At 49.3% G+C, this 20,588-nt stretch overlaps 1 protein-coding gene across 1 annotated transcript in view; it reads left to right on the top strand.

The window, feature by feature from the left end:
• The window catches only part of ttc6 (tetratricopeptide repeat domain 6), a 554,053-nt gene that overhangs the window by 200,585 nt on the left and 332,880 nt on the right, over nucleotides 1-20,588 (top strand). The window contains exons 11-14 of the mRNA XM_072488749.1: nucleotides 5,030-5,532; nucleotides 5,634-6,162; nucleotides 18,606-18,735; nucleotides 19,125-19,297. Of these exons, the coding sequence (XP_072344850.1) occupies nucleotides 5,030-5,532; nucleotides 5,634-6,162; nucleotides 18,606-18,735; nucleotides 19,125-19,297 (1,335 nt within the window). The remainder of the gene's footprint in view (nucleotides 1-5,029; nucleotides 5,533-5,633; nucleotides 6,163-18,605; nucleotides 18,736-19,124; nucleotides 19,298-20,588) is intronic.

The raw sequence follows: 20,588 nt of genomic DNA, 5'->3' as shown, positions 1-20,588 counted from the left end.
CACACTTAACTTTTACCCACCGGGAAAAGTCTCTGACTAGCCACTCTGCCTATGCCCCTCATAATTTTGTAGACCTCTATCAGGTCGTCCCACAACCTCCTTCGTTCCAGTGAGAACAAACCAAGTTTATTCAACCTCTCCTCATAGCTAATGCCCTCCATACCAGGCAACATCCTGGTAAATCTCTTCTGCACCCTCTCTAAAGCCTCCACATCCTCCTGGTAGTGTGGTGATCAGAATTGAACACTATACTCCAAGTGTGACCTAACTAAGGTTCTATACAGCTGCAACATGACTTGCCAATTTTTATACTCAGTGCCCCGGCCAATGAAGGTAAGCATGCCGTATGCCTTCTTGACTACCTTCTCCACCTGTGTTGCCCCTTTCATTGACCTGTGGACCTCGACAGCTAGATCTCTCTGACTGTCAATGCTCTTGAGGGTTAGGCAGCACGGTGGCGCAGTGGATTAGCCCTGCTGCCTCATGGTGATGAGGTCCCAGGTTTGATCCCGGCTCTGGATCACTGTCCGTTTGGAGTTTGCACATTCTCCCCGTGTTTGCATGGGTTTCGCCCCCACAACCCAAAGATGTGCAAGGTAGGTGGATTGGCCACGCTAAGTTGCCCTTTAATTGGAAAAAAATGAATTGGCTACACTAAATAAAATAAAAAAATACTCTTGAGGGTTCTACCATTCACTGGATATTCCCTACCTGTATTAGACCTTCCAAAATGCATTACTTCACATTTGTCCGGATTAAACTCCATCTGCCATTTCTCCGCCCAAGTCTCCAAACGATCTAAATCCTGCTGTATCCTCTGACAGTCCTCATCGCTATCCGCTATTCCACCAACCTTTGTGTCGTCCGCAAACTGACTAATCAGACCAGTTACATTTTCCTCCAAATAATTTATATGTACTACGAACAGCAAAGGTCCTAGCACTGAACCCTGCGGAACACCATGAGTCACAGCCCTCCAATCAGAAAAGCACCCATCCATTGCTACTCTCTGCCTTCCATGACCTAGCCAGTTCTGTATCCATCTTGCCAGCTCACCTCTGATCCCATGTGACTTCACCTTTTGTACCAGTCTGCCATGAGGGACCTTGTCAAAGGCCTTACTGAAGTCCATATAGACAACATCCACTGCCCTGCCTGCATCAATCATCTTTGTAACCTCCTTGAAAAACTCTATCAAGTTAGTGAGACACCACCTCCCCTTCACAAAACCGTGCTGCCTCTCGCTAATACGTCCACTTGCTTCCAAATGGGAGTAGATGCTGTCTCGAAGAATTCTCTCCAGTAATTTCCCTACCACTGACGTAAGGCTCACCGGCCTGTAGTTCCCTGGATTATCCTTGCTACCCTTCTTAAATAAAGGAACAACATTGGTTATTCTCCAGTTTCCCGGGACATCACCTGAAGACAGTGAGGATCCAAAGATTTCTGTCAAGGCCTCAGCAATTTCCTCTCTTGCCTCCTTCAGTATTCTGGGGTAGATCCCATCAGGCCCTGGGGACTTATCCACCTTAAGATTTTTCAAGACGCCCAACACCTCGTCTTTTTGGACCTCAATGTGACCCAGGCTATCTACACACCCTTCTCCAGACTCAACATCCACCAATTCCTTCTCTTTGGTGAATACTGATGCAAAGTATTCATTTAGTACCTCACCCATTTCCTCTGTCTCCACACAAGGCTCCTGGCCTGCCTCTTCCCCAGAGACGTGTACAGCTCCTCAAACCCCAGCGGTGCCTCCAATTCCTCGCTCAACTCCTCCTCCACCTGAGGAAACTTTAGCCCCTCAGAACCTTAACATTCCCTGCTCGTCCTCCGGCAGCTCTCATAGAAGGACCGGAATAACCCACTTGCACAATCTCTCTCTAGCAGCTTCTTGTCACCTTAACTGATGTGGAAAAAGGCGGCTAGCCTTCTTCCTTTGCCTGCCACAGCTGATTCATCACCCGGCCTGTGGAGAAAAGGTCAAACCACATTTGCAGCTTCTTCCTGTGTGCCCAAAGCTCTGGTGTGGGATCACTCGCATACTCCCTATCCACAACCAAAATCTCATCCACAGTCCTGCCTTGCCCCCTGATTCATATGAGCTTTGTCCGCGATGACCTCCCCCTTTAATGCCTCCCACAACGTGGTGGGTGACACCGTCCCATTCTCTTTCCATGTCACATAGTCCTTTATGGCTCAAGAAATCTTCGCACAAAACCAGAGTTAGCCAGCAGACTCACATCCAACCTTCACCTTGTATGCTGCGCCTGACACACCTCCAGCTTCAAATCCACCCATTGCGGCGCATGGTCCGAAATGACCATGGCCAAATACTCCAGGGAGTAAAGTCTTGCCCATAACAAAGAAGTCAGTCCTTTTTTTTTCTGAAAAATATTTTATTGGAGGTATTTTCAAAGATATACAGAACAGAAACAACAAAGAACCTCCACCCCCACTAACGTATTGCTGTCCCTTGAAGAAGTCAGTGAACAGCCTCCACCTTGTGGAGAACCCCTCCTCCGCCCCTCTTATGGTGAACTTAAATTTTTTCTGGATGGAGGAACTCTGCCAAGTTGCTCACCCATGCCCCACTTTCGGCGGCTTGGAGGGGTGGGTGGGTTGCTTGTACCCCAAAAAGACTAAACTCCCCCAAGATTCAATAATTCTATCAAAAACTTTCAACTGGGTTCGCCACGCATAACAAGAGGGCATCGGTGCTCCACACCCCCCTCCCCCCTCCACCCCAATGCCCCGCAACCTCTCGAACTTCTAAATACCACTGCCAACGGTTCAATCGCTAGGGCAAAGAGTAAATGGAAGAGCGAACACCCCTGCCTCGTCCCCCGATGCAACCCAATATACTCAGAATTGACACTAATGGTCCTTGCACTCACCCTGTCGATAAACCACTGCCCAAATCCGAACCGCACCTCGAATACATCCAGCCACTCCACTTATGGCGAACCTGATTTTTTTGTGGACCTAGGATCTCTGCCAAATCGCTCACCCATGCTCCCGCATATGGCAGCTCCGAGCCCCGCCAGCACAACAAATTCCGCCTCCGGGCTATCAGGGAGACAAAGGCTACCATCCTAACCTCTCTCTCCACCTGCACTCCGGATTCTCCGACACCCCAAATATTGCCAGTCAAATGCCTTCCCTGAGTCCATGGACACAACCATCTCCACCTCCTTGGCCCATCGAGGGCATCATTAGCACATACAATAACCTCTGAACATTTTGCTGATAGCTGCCCCTCCTGTCTGGTCCTCTCCGTTCACCCCGGCATGCAATTCTCTATCAGCACCGCCAGCACCTTCACCAATAGCTTCACATCCACATTTAACAGCAATATCTGGCGATATGACGCACACTGCTATGGGTCCTTATCTTTCTTTAAAATGAGCCAGATAGACGCTGATACAGCATGGGGAGGGGGAGGGGGGAGGGAACTCTACCCCCCCCCCCCCCCCCAAACTCATTGTACATCTCCACTAACAGGTACCCCAGCTCCGACACAAACCTCTTAAGTTCTGCAGGGAACCCTTCTGGGCCCAGAGCCTTGCCTGACTGCTAGAGACTTGTCCAGGACAACAGAAATCAATCCGAGAGTACCCCCTGTGGGTATGCGAAAAGAACAAAAATTCTTTTTTTTAAAAAAAATATTTTATTGAGGCATTTATATTATAAATTTTAACACAATAAGCAACCACACACACAAGGAAAAAAAAACACCCAACAGGCTTACATAAACAACACCCCAACAAAAATTCCCCACCAACCGCTGTTGACATCTTAGTCAGAACAAAACTTATTTTGCCCTCAGCCTCTCAAACTGCCATGGGTCCGCCGCCCCCATTTGCTCCATAAATCCCAACAACTCCTCCGTCATTGCTGACACCCTCATAGACCTGGGTCATGACCTGCCCAGCCTCGGATCCAAACAAGGCCAAAAGCATCCAACGCCCATACGCACAAAGGCATAAGTACAGTACACAAACATCCCTCCTCCATATACAGAGTCCCAAACAGCCCTCCTCAACGTGGCCCCTTCAGGCCTTTGCCTGCTCCGACGTATTGAAAACATTATCTTTTGGGTCTATGGTGAACCGCAACCTCGCCGGGTGCACCCCAAATCGCACGCCCTTACTGTAGAAAACAGCCTTTGCTCTGTTAAAGGCCACATTCCTCTTCATCAGCTCAATCCCAAAGTCTTGATATATCCGAGCCGTGCGCCTGTCCCAGTTGATATTCCGAATCCTCTTTGCCCACTTCAAGACTTGCGCCTTCCGTTAGTAATTATGAAAGTGGATAATCACTGCCTGCAGTGACTCATTCGGCCTTGGCTTCTGCTGGATCGTCCGGTGAGCCCTATCCAATTCCAGGGAAAAAATCTCTGGTAGGCTTCGAGCTCTCCAATCCCTCCGGCCGCCCCACAAACCTAACCGCCATGAGCTGTTCTTCAGCAGGCCTTTGTTAATATCTGCCACCATCAGCAACTCGGCCTCCAACGAGCCATCTGATCCTTCTGCTGTGACAGGGCCTCCTCCACACCCTTGAATGTGTCACACTGCGCTTTGACCACATTCAAGTCTTCACCAAATGCCTTCGAATTGGGTCCAAAGCTTCCTCTACAGTGGATTTCAAGAATTCTTTTATCTCCTTGCCCTGCCGCTCAAACAGCCGATCCATTTGATTTCCAAACCTCTCCAGCTCCTTTGCCATCACTACCATCAACGTGTCCGGGGTAATGGGCACGGCAGCCACCTTCCCTCCTTCACCTTTCTTCAACAGGCCCCCTCCTGAGTTTCCTTAGTGTTGGGTTTTGTCAACACTTTTGAATTGACTCCATCAAGGAACAAGTTCTCTAAACTCACAACGGGCATTTTGTCATCAAATCCCCTTGAAAATCAAGACCTAGCTCAGAGCCACTTTTTGTGCGTCTTGCTCTTGCATGTCTCTGGCTTTTTAATTCATATAGACAGTAGAGGGCACTAAAATGAATTTTATTTTGCTTGAAATTCAGATGAAGACCTCCGAATCCACTGTACACCATCCTGAAGAAAAGCGGAGAATAATTATATATATGAATTTAAATAAAACCATTGACAAGCCTTCGATAAGCCTTGACAAGCATTACTCTTTACCAAACCTCTACTACTTTGATGAATCCGGCCAAACAATAAGTGCTCCTTTTCAAACTCTGATGAAGGAGACAGAACTACAGAGGCAACAGTTAATTCAGACATCATTACAGACAACTGTAGAAAATGACAATATGAAAATAGTAACAAAAGCCAGTTTGACGACACAAGTTTCTCAGTTATTGGATGCAGTGTCACCAAGCAAATCACTTGTTGAAAGCCAACAGCCTGCAGTCTCAGTTTCAATCGTGGAACCAGTGGTCAAAACAACAAAAAAAACGAAACACCGAAAAAAAGTTAAAGCCTATATGAGAAAACCATTATTACCACGAAAGATCGCTTTTGCTTACAGAAAACTGTTGATGCCTGCAAAATCTCTCACTAGGTTTTCTAATTATCCCTTTAAGAAATAATAAGATTGTCTCAAAAACTGAACTTTCATTATTATATAATTTATAATTTTATGTTTTAAACTCTCTTCCACAGATCTGAATCCTTGCCTTCAATAGTTCGCCTGAGTACATTTGGTGGAAAAGAACATCGGCCTAAAATTCTCCGGCGAAATTCGAGCCTTCCAACCTTATTTGACTTTGAAGGTTATGCGAAAAAGAAAGGGGGAGTTCCTAAAGGTGCAGTTACCAGACAGTGGGTCAGAGATATCTGGAACATGTGGTTTGATGATGTCTTCCCACCATCAAAACCACACAGCGAAACAGCTGTTGATAAAAAAGATAGCCCGCTGGCTCTGAAAGGAAAAGAACCTTTTCATTTGCACACTGACCTGAAGGAGGTGGTACTGCTGAATCTACAGCCACCAACAGAACAAGACGAAACAGCAATGTATCCTGTGGCTGCAGAATCTGAAGTCACTCGGGCTACCTTGCAGTCTGCAATTAGTGAGCTAACATACCAGATAGCTGTAAAGGGTGAAGCCACTGCATTCAATTACTGCCGCCGAGGTGCTGTGAACAGAAGGTTAGGACAGTTAAAGTCAGCCATGGAAGATTTAAATAAAGTAGGTGCACCCAGAATTGAAGATGCTAGATTTGTAATAATATTGTTGGAAACTGTTCTGTGTACACACTCTTATAAAGAAAAGTTAGTTGAGAATTAAGGGAGAAAGAGACAAACTGATGAACTGGAAATTTGAAAGCAGTTTTACTCTAGAATCGTCTCCAAAATGCTAAGCATTGTTTCTCTTTTGGAATTTACTTCCATTATTTTATTTATTTGCTGAGAAATCTGATATAAGGATCTATGTCTATTTTAAAAGGTTAATGCTGTTGCTTCTGGCTTCCTAAATGTTTTCCTATCAATTTTTTCACCATGTGTTTCCATCATGCCTATCTGTTACACTTTTCTGTCATTGGTAAACTTACCCCTTAATTTTATTTCCTTTGTTTGAGTTCTCCAAGTTCCATTTTCAAGGTATTTGGACCTTGAAATTTAGCTTTACGGCATGTTTTACCAAGATGGCGCCGGAGCGAGGCGACTCTCTGCGAGCTCTCCCCAACAGATCACTCTTCCAACTTCTTCCATCGGGCAGGAGATACAGAAGTCTGAGAACACACACAAACAGACTCAAAAACAGCTTCTTCCCCACTGTCACCAGACTCCTAAACGACCCTCTTATGGACTGATTTCATTAACACTACACCCTGTATGCTTCATCCGATGCCAGTGCTTATGTAGCTACATTGTATATGTTGTGTTGCCCTATTATGTATTTTCTTTTCTTCCCATGTATTTAATGATCTGTTGAGCTGCTCGCAGAAAAATACTTTTCACTGTACCTCAGTACACGTGACAATTAACAAATCCAATCCAATCCAATCCAATATTTGTTTAGATACTAAATCTCTTAAATAGCATACAAAAAACACAGAATCATTATGAGTTGAAACTCTACCACTCAACAAATTGGTAAAAGCCAAATTTTTGGTGAGCAATGCCCACACACGAAGCAGCCAATAATCTCTTTGCATATGCAAATAACAGCCCTAAGACCCGTTTGAGACCGCAACTGTAAGATTGATTTACACTAATGCTCAAGGAAACCAGTTCGATGTGTGACCTAAAAAGGACTGTCAGAAAGGCTGCAACTGACAAAGCAAGCTTTAGCTTATCTGAATATGAATTTGAGAGGATTCTGACTACATAATTCAAAAAACATGGAGCTCCCCACCACTTTGCAATCACTGCTGGTAAACTTTTTATTCGTTCAACCGCACTCAGCTTGCAGCCATGGCGCCAAGACGACCGGTCACAAGGTTTGGAGACACACACCTGGCGAAGCTCCTAGATGCGGTCGAGACCAGGACGGATGTCCTGTTCCCTCGAGGATGTCAGAGGGTGAGCCACAGGGAGTCCAGTGCTGCCTGGGATGAAGTGGCAGCGGCCGTCAGCTTGGGAAGCGTGACCAAGAGGACTAGCCTCCAGTGCCGCAAGAAGGTCAACGATCTACACCGGGCAGCAAACTTGAGTTGACATCCCCCTCCTAAAACCCCCTGCCCCCCCTCAATGAATGTGAGGCACACATGTTGCTAACGATGCCTCTCTGTTTCTCCGCAGGAGAAGCTCTCCCACAATCGTCAGGAGTGGGCCCAGACTGGCGGAGGAGAGCTGGACATCAGAATGCTCATGACCTTTGAGGAACAGGCCCTGGTGGCTACGGGGGTGGCTGAGGACAGAGCAGTCACCAAACCAGAGGTCGGCGCATGCTGCAGAAGTGAGGATCCACCGGGCCCCTTGCGAATGGACTGTCCATTTGAGTTGTTATTACTATACTGAATGACCCATCCCTCCCATTGACCACGCGTTCAATCCCCTGCAGGTCTTCCAGCCGATGGCGCCGGCCCATCCGAAGTGGCCGCCTCCCTTGCCTCCCGTGAGACCACCTTGGAGGAAAGTTTTGAGGATGCTACAGTCGATGCGCCCCAGTTGTCATTCACACCCTCCACCAGAGCGGAGACACGCACCTCGGTGGACAACAATAGTGGACAGGCTTCTGAAGCACAATCTGGCGAGCAGCAAACAGTTGATGCACATCAGGTGGAGGCAGTAACGCCCGGGCAAGACTGCAGTCGGAGGTCTGCTGCTTCCCTGAACCCAACTGGGTCCCAGTCAGATGCTGAACCTCTGGAACAGGTTTACCCGGAGCTGATGGAGATGTTATGGAGCGGCTGAGACATCCAGAGGGAGATGTCAGCGACACTCCAGCTGGTCTATAGCCAATTGGAAGAGTCCCAGAGACTACTGGCGCAGTGGATGTCGCTGGCAATGCGTGGAACCGAGGCCATCACTGCTGGGGTGGCGACCGCAGTGCGCATGAGTGAAGGTGTCCAAGGCGTTGCACAGTTGGTGATGACCATGGCGGAGGGCCTCGGTAGACTGTCCGACTCGATGGGGGATGTTACCCAATACCAGGCTTACCTTGATGAGGTGCTGCGGGGACATGTCCCGATCTCAGATGGGAATGGCCAAGGCACTGCGGAGCTTGTCCCAGTTGCAGGTAGGCATTGTTGAGTCACTGCAGAGCATGTCCTAGTCACTGAGGAGCATCACTGAGGGCGTCGACACCATGGTGCAGACAATGGGGAGCAGCCAGGGCTGGTAGAGCCTGGTGACGCAGGGACAGCCGGAGCTTAATCCAGCTGCCCCGCCATCCCGAGGTAAACCCCAGGGCCCTATCGGCACCGACCAGGAGAAGAGGGCACTGAGTGGCAACCCGGACGCATTCTATGGATATTCTATGGTGACGGTGGCCACCAGCTCCCAGAGCCCCCCCGAGGACGCCTACCAGGGGCATCAAAGGCCATGGGACATGGTAAGCAGCTAGCTGCCTCCACCTCAGATATGCATCCTGGGGATTCCCCTAGACATAGCGGTAGAGCAACGAAGGCCAAGCACATCGAGGATCACTGAGGTTACTGGGTGGGATGTGAGGTTAGGGGGTAAGGAATGCAGTGTGCACTGGGGTGAAGGGGGTATTGTGGATGAGTTTGGGGGGAAGGGAGGGAGGGTGGGGATAGTGGGGCGGCACCATCGGGAGTGTGGGGCAATGGTGTACACTTGTGCGAGGAACATTAAAATACCCTCACCACAACCAGGATGACACCTCTATCTCTTAGTTCTGCGATGAGCGCTGACCACCAATCCCATACCCCAGCCCCCCAGACATGTTCCCCCCCCCCCGGATTGCTAAGCAATCATGGCCCGCCCACCCACGGGGTTCCACTTGGGATGTGTGAAGTGCGCACATAACTACGATTGCCAAATCCCTATTAACAATATCCTTCAACTGCAAGGCCTGAGGCCTCTGCGGTCAGTGGGATTATGGGTGTTTGGCAGACAGGCCAAAGTGGTTGGCATGGCAGAGCTCCCCTGAGCCCCGATAACACCAGCCCTGTGGTGGCCTACCCTCAACTGGGGCTGCATCCCCGCATTATTCCCCCTCCTACCGAACACAGGGGCAGCTTGCCCAGTGCCCCTGGCTCACTGCTTGTGAGCAAAGATGGCTGCGCACCTCCTCGGCTCCCCGCAGCATGCCCATCCTCCATGTTGAAGTTTTTCAAAAAAAGTACAATCGGTGACATTGTTGTCACTTGCTGGGGAGGCCACTGAATCACAGGAGGCCATTGGATGTGGGGTGGCTCCCATTAATTGTTGGGAAATAGGGCTGAAGTGGTGATAATCGGTTTCTTGCCATGCTACGGTGAGATCCTGATTTCGCCTTCGTCTTTGGGAGTGGTCCACAGAATTTACAGTGCAGAAGGAGGCCCGGTTGCATCACAAATGGTTCAGCACATGGCGCGGTTCCCATTTTCAGCCTCTCCCGCGATTGCTCGAGCACAACGAGGTGGGAGAATCGTGCCCTAGTGTTTAAAATGAACACTGAAAAACTTTCCATCACTGACAGTGATCATTCCCCCTCTCCTCAAACCCCTCTTTACCTCCCTCCCTTATTCACTACAGTGTTCACCCCACACCCATTGACAGTGCTCACACCTTTCCCTTATCCTCAACAGTATTCACTCCCTCACTCCTGATGATGTTCAATCCAACTTACCCTCACCCCATGAACATCACCCCCTAACCCACCGCTCCCCATCAATGCTGACTGCTGATATTTGCTGGACAGGAGCTACGGATTCTAGGTGAGCCAGGAGAGGGATAGTGAAGGTGGGATCGTGAGTATTATCCAGGGGCTGGAGGGGCAGCACAGTAGCATAGTGGTTCGCACAATTGTTTCATAGCTCCAGGGTCCCAGGTTTGATTCCCAGCTTGGGTCACTGTCTGTGCGGAATCTGCACATTCACCCCGTCTGCACGTGGGTTTTCTACGGGTGCTCCGGTTTCCTCCCACAGTCCAAAGATGTGCGGGTTAGGTGGATTGGCCGTGCTAAATTGCCCTTAGTGTCCAAAATTGCCCTTAGTGTTAGGTGGGGTTACTGGGTTATGGGGATAGGGTGGAGGTGTGGGCTTGGGTAGGGTGCTCTTTCCAAGAGCCGGTGCGGACTCGATGGGCCGAATGTCCTCCTTCTGCACGGTAAATTCTATGATTCTATGATTCTATGGGGTGAGTGCTGTTCTGCAAGGGGGAAAGCGGAGCACTGTCTGGGATGGGAAAGCCGGTGAACACTGTCTGGTGGCAAAGGGGTGGGGGAAGGAATATAGCCAGGAGGGACGTGAACATTGTCAGGAGTGGGGTGGTGAGCATTGCCACGATGGGGTGGGGTGGGGTGTGGCTAACCTTGCCAGGATAGGGGCTGAACATTGTTGGGAGGAGGGGGTGAACATTGTCAGGGGGATGGTGTGGACATTTCTGGGATGGGGGTGAACATTTCTGAGGATGATGAAGTGCTTTGACACTCAAGCTGACTTTAGTTACACTGGTTTTATACCTGCTGTGAAAATCTCTAAATTAATCCGTGTACGAAGTATAGCACAAGTGACCCAAGTCTCCATGGTCCTGGCTGTCTGATCTGACTGTTGTTGGACTTGAGGAAAGATCCAGATAAGAGAAAACTGGCAATCGGAATTTTATTCTTCCCATGTTGATACCATGTATGTGCAATGGCCTGGACTTCCTCAGAGTCCCAACACATATCAGCAACATAAATTGAGACAGAGGCATCTTTCCATATCGGAAGACCTGTGTCCCTCTGTTATAATGATTATTGTTCCTTTAATGTTCCATTATCAACACTTAATCCATATGACCCATGTCATTCCCCAGAGCTTGATTCAAGAATGCCTCCTTCCTCGTTGGTTTAGATCAATATCCATGAGAAAAATTCTGCTGGACATATTTCAGAAACTGTTCCCTCTGGGGTCCAGGAAGGTGAGCCACAAGGCAGCCAGTGCTGCCTGGGATTAGGTGGCAGTGTGACCAGGAGGACTGGCCTCCAGTGGCGGAAGAACATCAATGACCTAAACCGGGCTGCACGAGTGAGTAGACACCAAGCCCTCCTCCCACCCCCCAAGGGAACAACCCCCCAGGTGGGAGAGTGGGAACATTTATTCAATAATAAACACCCTTGTGCACAACCAGTAGGAAGCCTTTGTCACTTTCTTCCGCAATGCATCACCGCGTGCAGGTGATGGGTGTGAGCGAGCACTCAGCAGACAGGCAGAGGTCAGACCATGGCATAGATTGAGGAGCACCAGTGCCCAGCTCTCTGCAGGTTATCATCACCCCCCCTACCTTTGAAAGTGAACCGCTGACAGTGCCGACACGGTCCCAGCAGACTGGACCGATACCCTGGGAGGGTGGGAAAGGAGGGTGGTGGGTGGGTAAGGATGCAGTGATGGACCAGGCCACATCCTAGGTGAATCGGGCCATTATGAGGGCCTCCCTGGTCCTCAGGCCCAGCCGGATCCTCACCGCTACTGCCTGTCCTGCAGCCTCTGGCTGGGCCTCAGGTTCCGCCCCGGCCTAGTTCGCCAGCCCCTGTTGGTCCAGCGCCTCAGCATCACCCCAATCGCTCCTCCTTGTCCTCCTCCTCATCCTCATCCTCCTCCTTGGAGGTGGCCACATGTTCCTCGTCACCAACCTCCAGTTTGGCGCCCAGCTGCCTTGTAAGGTTGTGGAGAACACCGCAGACAACAACCAAGTGGGCGACCCTTCGGGCACCTCCTGAGCGGTCGAGACATCGGAACTGCATCTTGAGGAGTCCGATGCACCGCTCAATGAGCCAAGGTGATCGCATGGGCCTCGTTATACCGGGTCTCTGCTTCGGACTCTGGCCTCTGTACTGGCATCATGAGCCAGGATGTCGGTGGATATCCCTTATCTCCAACGAGCCAGCCACCCACCCTGGAATACTGCTTGAAGAGAGCAGGGATGACCGACTGTTCCAGGATGTAGCTGCCGTGGACGCTCCCTGGGAAGCTGGCTCGGTGTTCAGGGTTGCGATGATCCTGACGGCAACCGGGAGCAGGTGTCCTACTCCTCCACGTGGTGCCCAGTCCGTGAGGATATGGCACAGGTCCCGCACCATCTCCTTGCTGTCCGTCATTTGTTCAAAGGACCTGCGGCAACTGTACACCCTGGGCAGTCGCTGGACTCCCCCTCTGGGTCCTTTCCTAGCCTGATGGGTGGCCGTGTCCTCAGGGTGCGGGGCGGGGTACAACACTTGGGCAGCTGCCTCGAACATCTGCAGACACTACTGCTGCCGCCTTCTCCAGTGCCTGGCCGCATTGCATAGCACCAGCACCACTAGGGCAACCTCTGTGTCTAACTTCCCTGCCATAGCGTTCAATATCTGTAAAGAAGTGGGATAAGGTGTTATACTGACAAACAGCGGAGCCCCCGACCCCGGAACCCTCCATTCCCCCACTGATCCCCCCACCTCGCCTCTACCCGGAATGCCCCGCCCATGCACACTCGGCCGCAGTGAGCCTCCTCCTTCACCATGCCCCAAGCGCTGTACCCCAGACACCCGTTCACAACGTCACCTGTACCTGGTGCTGGTCCCCTCCCCGTGGCACTCACCCACCCTCTGGCTGTGGACACGTACCCCGGAGCTGTGTCCCACCCACTGGATGTTCGGATGTTGGCTGCTGCGTCCGTGGTATTGCCTCCCGCAGTGTTCTGGCACACTGTCCAGGTATCAAGGTGTGATTGGGATGCCAGGCAATGATTCCCACAAACTACATGGTCCGCCCACCCATGTGAATCCATTTGGAATCTGTAAAGTGCTCACTTAAACATGATTGGCAATTCCCTAGAGGCTTATAGCCTTCAGAGGCCTCGGCAGTCGGTGGGGGAATTGGGTGGTCGGTGGGGCAGACGGGCAGGGACAAGGGTTGCCCCAGGAATGGGTACACACGATCCAGGAGTTGGCATGGTGGTGCAGCGAGCGGTTGCCTCCCCCAGCACCCCACCCTCCCATGGCTACCGACCCCTGCGGAGGGTGCCCCCACCCCCAGCCGAGGGTCCCACATCCCCTGCTGAGCACAGGGGCAGGAAGCCCAGCACCCCCGGGTTCTTTGCCTGTGAGCCAGGATGACTACTCAGATCCTCCCAGAAGCCCTTCCACCAGATTCACGTTTTTCAAAAGGACTACTAATTGGCGCCAGCGTGAGTACTTGCTGGGGACACCGTTGAATGAGCGAAGGTGATTGGATAACATATGGCTCTCGCTAATTGAATGGAAATCGGACTTCAGTGGTGATAAATGGTTTCTCATCACACTATAGCGAGATCCCGATTTCCCCTACGGGAGCGGGCTGGTTGCATCGCAAACTGTTTGGCGCCTGGTGCGGATCTCGATTTTGGCCTCTCCCGCTATTCACCAGCCTAGTTTCTTGAGCGAGTGCATAATGAGGTCGCATGATCGCGCCAATGTTAGTTTTACCATGGGCAAAATAACGTGAATATTTTATTGGAGGCATTTTCAAACATATACTTAACAAAGCAGAAAAACAAAACCAACCACGGCAACAACAAACAGTCACAACATCCTGGCAACCCCCCCAAAACATCCCCCCCACACTCTACCCGCTGCCACCCCAGTGCATGCCCTCCCTTTTTTAACCGACTGCTCCTCCACCATCTATTTCCTAACCATTGCAATGTTTGCTGCCCAATAATAGTTTTGCAAGTTCGGCAGCGCTAACCCACTCCCATGTCCATTCCACTCGAAGAACACCCTCCTAGTCTGCAAAGCCTTACCCATCCACACAAACCTCAAAATCATCCCATTATCCTTCCAAAAGAGGATTTGGGCACAAAGATCGGGAGGTTTTGCAACACAAACAAAAACTTCGGCAACACCGTCACCCTTAGCGCCTGGACCCGACCAGCCAACGACAATGGCAGCACATCCGCTTGTACCCCAAAGTAATGAAACCTCGTCCCTACCAGCCGAAGCAGCAGCCTACCCAAACCCCTCCCCTGTCCTTGGGCATTAATTGTGAATATCTCACTTTTCCCCATGTTGAGCTTATACCCCGATAATAGGCCGAACTCCCCGAAAATCCCCACGACCACGATCCTATCAAAGCCCCCGACCAGGTCCGAAATATGCACCAGTTGATCACCAGTATATAAAGAGACTTGGTGCTCCACCCCCTGCTACTCAATACCCCCCCACACCCTCGAGACCCTAAGCACCATCGGCAGCAGCTCAATCACCAGGGTAGAGCAGCAGGGAGAGTGGACACCCCTGTCTCGACCCCCGGTGCAACCCAAAATACTCCAAGCTGATCTTGTTAGTCCGAACACTCACCTTAGGTGCCTTATATAACAGCCAAACCCATTCCACGAATCCCTGCCCAAACCCAAACCGCCCCAGCACCACTCAAAATGATTTAAAGCTTTCTCTGACCATTGCCACAACGACTTCCACTTCTTGGCCCTCTGGGCATCATAATTACATTCAGTAACCTCCGAACATTCGTCGACAGCTACCCTTCACAAATCCCTTCTGGTCCTCACCTATCTCCCCCAACACACAATACTCTATCTGCATCGCTAAATACCTTCGGCAAGAACTTCGCATCTACATTCTACAATGAAATCGGGCGGTATGGCCCACATTACTCCGGGTGCTTGTCTTTCTTGAAAATGAGTGATACCAAGGCCTGAGACAGTGGGGGGGGGGGAGGGGGGGTGGGGGTGGGGGGGGGAGCTTTCCATCAATGCATTATATATCTTGAATAACAGGGGGCTAGTTCCGACCCAAATTTCATGTGGAACTCGGCTGGAACCCATCCGGACCTGGGGCCTTCCTCGTCTACATCGACCCCATGCCATCCATTATCTCCTTGAGCCCGATCTTGGCCCCCAGTCCCTGCATCTTCGTCCTCAGCTGATGCGCAAACATCCTGCTGGCTTTCTCCCCATATTCATATGCTGCCCCCCTTGTCCTGCGCAGTTGCCCCACCACCTTTCCCATGGACACAAGTCCAAACTCCATCTGGAGCTTCTGCCTTTCCTTCAACAGCACCTCCTCAGGCGCTACTGAGTACTTTGGTCAACTCTCAGAATGGCCTCCACCAATTTCAACCTCTCAGCCCACTCCAACATTTCTTTGTGCACTCGGATCGAGATAAACCCCCCCCTTACCACCGCCTTCAGTGCCTTCCACAACGTAGAGGCGGAAACCTCCCCTGTCTTATTCTGCTCCACATAGGGGTGGCTACTCAGAACTATGTTTTCGCAAACCTCCTTATACACAAATAACCCCACATCAAACATCCACGGTGGCCGTTGGGGATTCCCCTTTGCCACTCACAAAGCCGCCCAATGCAGAGCGTGGGCGGCACGGTAGCACAGTGGGTAGCACTGTTGCTTCACAGCTCCAGGGTCTCGGGTTCGATTGCGGCTTGGGTCACTTTACGGAGTCTGCACGTTCTCCCCGTGTCTGCATGGGTTTCCTCCGGGTGCTCCAGTTCCCTCCCACAGGCCAAAGATGTGCAGGTTAGGTGGATTGGCCATGCTAAATTGCCCTTCGTGTCCAAAAAGGTCAGGAAGGGTGACTGACTTAGGGTGGAGGTGTGGGCTTAAGTAGGGTGCTCTTTCCAATGGCCAGAGCAGACTCGCTGGGCCAAATGGCCTCTTCTGCACTGTAAAATCTGTGTTTCTTTGATACAATCACCGAATACTCTGATCAAACCACTCCCGCCAACAGCACCTTGTCCAGTGCAAAGAAATCAATCCGGGAGTATACCTGGTGGACCTGCGAGAAGTACGGAAATTCCTTTGCCCTCGACCCCTCAAACCGCCATGGGTCTGTTCTTCCCACGTGTTCCATAAACCCCAACAGCCCCTTTGCAATGACCGACACCTTCAGGGACCTGGGACACAACCTGTGCAACCTAGGGGCCAGCACCCTGAAATCCACCCACCCATAATCAGCCGGTGTGTGTTCAGGTCCGGGGTCCTTGTCAATCAAAAGCTTTACATCATCCCAATTTGGGGCCCATACATTCACCAGCATCAAGGGTGTCACCTCCAACCTCCCACTCACCATCAAAAAGCTACTCCCAGGGCCTGTCGCTATACTCTGCACCTGAAAAACTATGCTCTTATTGATCAACACTGCCACCACCTCATCTTCATATCCAACCCCGAATGAAATACCTGCCCCACCCAGTCCTTCTTCAACCTCATCTGGCCCCTCCACCTTCAAATATATCTCCTGAGGTAACACCACGTCCGCCCTCAAACTCCTTAAATGCGCGAAAACGTGAGACCTCTTAATCGGTTTATTTAATCCCCGACCATTCCGCGTAATCAATCGGGCCATGGGGCACCCCCACCCCTCCTCCCAGATCTGCAATAACCAGCTGCCCCAGATCCACGCCTTGCTCACCATCGGGGCCTCCCCAAGATGTCCGCCACCATCCCCCCTTAACCAACTGTGCCATCCCAACTCGACATGCGTCAGCAACCCCTCCCCACATCCCATAGACAAAGAGAAAGAAAACCAACACACACCATCACCCACCCCACTCCCTCCACGGATAGACCCCGCCACTTCATTCCTGTTAAGTAGCCTACCTGCTAGCATGGTGGCCCCTACTCGAGGCAACCGCCTGCCTACCCCGCCTTCCCCTCTACCACCCCTCACCTGAAATTCCCAAAGAACAGTTGAACACACTTACCCAATTCACATCCAAGCACAGTAAATAGAACAATCCTTCTGGCATACACACTCACATTCCGTGTACTGGCATCCAAAAATTCAATGTCCTCACAAGTCCTCCAGTCCATGGTCCCTCATAAATTTACTCGCCTCCTCCGGCATATCAAAATAGAATTCCTGATTCCAGTGAGTGACCCACAGACAAGCAGGATATAATACCCCGAACTTCACTTGTTTTTTTGTAGCGGGCGGCTTTGACCCTGTTGACCCCAGCCCACTGCTTGACAAATTCCGCACCCAAGGCCTGGTAGATACGCACCACATTTCCTTCCCAGGTACACTCTCTCATCATCTTTGCCCACTATAGAATCTTACCTTTATTCAGAGATTGATGCAGCTGCAGTGCCATCACCCTCATCTGCTCCCCTATTTTCGGCCTCCTCCTCAACGCTCTGTGCGTTCGATCTCGGGCGGCCGGCCAAAGATCTCCTCCCACACCAACATTTCACCACATACATTGTGGCCTGCATTCCCTCAATCCCTTCAGGCAGCCCCATAATCCACAGATTCTGCCTACTGAAGCGATTCTCCAGGTCCTCCATCTTCTCCATCAGCCGCTTCTGGACCTCCGCCACGAGCACCATCTCTGCCTTAATGAGACAAACCGGTCCTCATGATCCAGCAGCGACTCCTCCACCTTCTGGAGCGCCAAACTCTGTGCCTCCAGCCTTTGCTCCACTCTCTCGATAGCTGCCCTGATCAGTTCTGCCAACCTTGCCAGGTCCCCTAAGGCCTCTTGCCTCTGCTGTTGGATAATGGCATTCAGGAAATCCACCAATTGCTCAGTAGACCACATTTCAGGCAACGGCACCCCAGAGCCCTCCGCCATCATCCCCTATGTCGCATTTCGAAAATCCTCCCGTCTATACTGCTGCCCCTTGAACGTTACATTCCTCGTTCGTTAAGCCATAAACAGGCTCTATCGAAGGAGAATTTCTATCTTTCACTGTTCATGCACTTTGCACCAGCTAACACCCCCTATATCTTGTGAAAAGGACCGAACAATTCCACCTCGAGTAGGAGTCACAAAATGTGCAAACATTCACTCCATGGCCACCATTGGAAGTCTCAAAATAATGAGAAATCCACTTATTTGTACATTTCCGTGTGTATGCAAATTAAAAGATTGGATGGATTATATTCATAGCAATGTGTGGACCTTTTTGAATTTGTTATTTTTTGATGGAATTACTGATTAAATCAATTGCTTTAATGATTTGTTTTTAATGATCGTGCATTTGATTGGTCAAAATACTATTAACAAAAGTTCCATTTGAATAATCATTTAATTGTTTTTAATTTAGGCTATTAAATTAGAACCAATGTTGCTTAATGCCTATTGGCAGAGGCATTTCATTTACCTTCTTCAGTTCAAAACAGCTAATGCACTTGACGATCTAAATTTTGTGCTTAAGCACAATAAAAATCATGCAGGTATAGTAATTATTTATTTCCTATTTTTCAGATTGAACCAGAATTGTTCTATTCAATCATGTGTCCACTGGAAAATACGCATTTAGATATTATTAATATAGGATACAGAAAATTACAGATAAATATACATAATTCCTCTAGCATTGTGGTTCGTTTCAAATAAATGTTATCCATTAAAATATTAATAATATGAAAGAAATAATTTTAAGCTTAGATATAGTTTCATAAAGTCGCAGTTTTTCATGAAAATGTTCTGTTTTCATTTTGCATTTCCTATCATCGAAATGTGCCGTCGTTTCTTCTGTATAACAATTTTGGAAACATCTTCCACAATAATGGATCCAATTTACGAAGTTATTTACTATACCATCCATTTTTTTTACTGTTAGATGCTTACACTTCAAAGGGAGACATTTATAGAAACAGAGGGGACACTACATTGGCAATCATAAATTATTCTCAGGGACTCAAGTGCAGACCTGATGATGATGTCCATTTTAAGAGAGCTGAGATGTATGAAAAAAACAATGATCTACTGATGGCAATGGAAGATTATCTTATGGTAAGTTTACTTGCTTTGGATGTCATTTCACAGATAGAATTTGTTTTCTTTCAACAAGTAGGTATGATCACATTTGTTAATTTTAATTCAGATCCAACTTTTTCCAGGTTTTTCCTGTTATTTTTGAGTGGTGTCCTAAAAACAGCTGAACTATTACTTGCAGTTTCAAAATGCTTTCACTTTTGATCATCTGAAAAAGTAGCAGGATTGATAGTAAACAGGCTACAGAACAGAAAGGGTAGAGTAGAGGTTCAAGTCCGTTAGTCAGACTGGCAAAAAATGCGACCACAAAGACCAATGTGTTTTACTGTTTATATAAATTATTTGGACTAGGGAATCAAAAGTACAATTTCAAAATTTTTTGGAAGTCTGGTTAGAATCCATAGAATCCATACAGTGCAGAAGGAGGCCATTTGGCCCATTGAGTCTGTACAGACTCTCTTAAGAGCACCCTACCCAGGCCCACTCCCCTGCCCCTTGCCCGTCTTTATACTGCGGGGGAAAAAATGGAGCACATGGAGGAAACTCACGCAGGCACATAGAGAATGTGCAAACTCCACACAAACGCCCCAAGGCCGGATTTGAACCCAGGTCCCTGGTGCTGTGAGGCCGCAGTGCTAACCATTGTGCCAGAGAGAGAGGTCATAATGTCACACACAAGCCATAAATAAACATTCACTGTAGTGCGAAGAATACAGAGGCTACATACTCTTTGGCAAATAAGAGCAGAATTCTCTCATTCCACCAACATTGGATTTGGTGTTGGGGGGGAGCAGCGAATCTAGCAGCAGCAAAACATTGTTAACAAGTCATAATAAAATATAATAAAATAAAAGATAAAAGATATAACAAAAGATAATTTTGCAAAACTGCAGTTAATGCAGAGGAACTTGGTGCAATAATCATCTCTAGGGAGAAGGTATTGAATAAACTAACGGGACTAAAGGCAGATAAGTCTCCGGGACCTGATGGTCTGCAGCCTAAGGTATGAAAGGAGATGGCAGCATTGGTTATGATATTTCAAAATTCTCTGGATTTTGGAAAGATCCTGGTGGATTGGAAACAAACTAATGTGAGGCTCCTATTCAAAAAGGAAGAGAGACAAAAAGTAGGAAATGGTTAGGTTGACCTCTGTGGTGGGAAAGTTGCTGGAATCAATCATGACTGAACATTTGGAAAGACAAAGTTCAATCCACCATTGTCAGCATGGTTTTATAAAGGGTAAGTCATGCTTGACAAACTTGCTTGTGTTCTTTGAGGATGTAACTTGTAAGGTGGATAATGGAGAACC

This window comes from Scyliorhinus torazame, chromosome 2 (genome assembly GCF_047496885.1).
Source record: "Scyliorhinus torazame isolate Kashiwa2021f chromosome 2, sScyTor2.1, whole genome shotgun sequence".
NCBI classification, from domain to species: Eukaryota; Metazoa; Chordata; class Chondrichthyes; order Carcharhiniformes; family Scyliorhinidae; genus Scyliorhinus; species Scyliorhinus torazame.
This window is presented reverse-complemented; position numbering and strand designations above follow the sequence as displayed.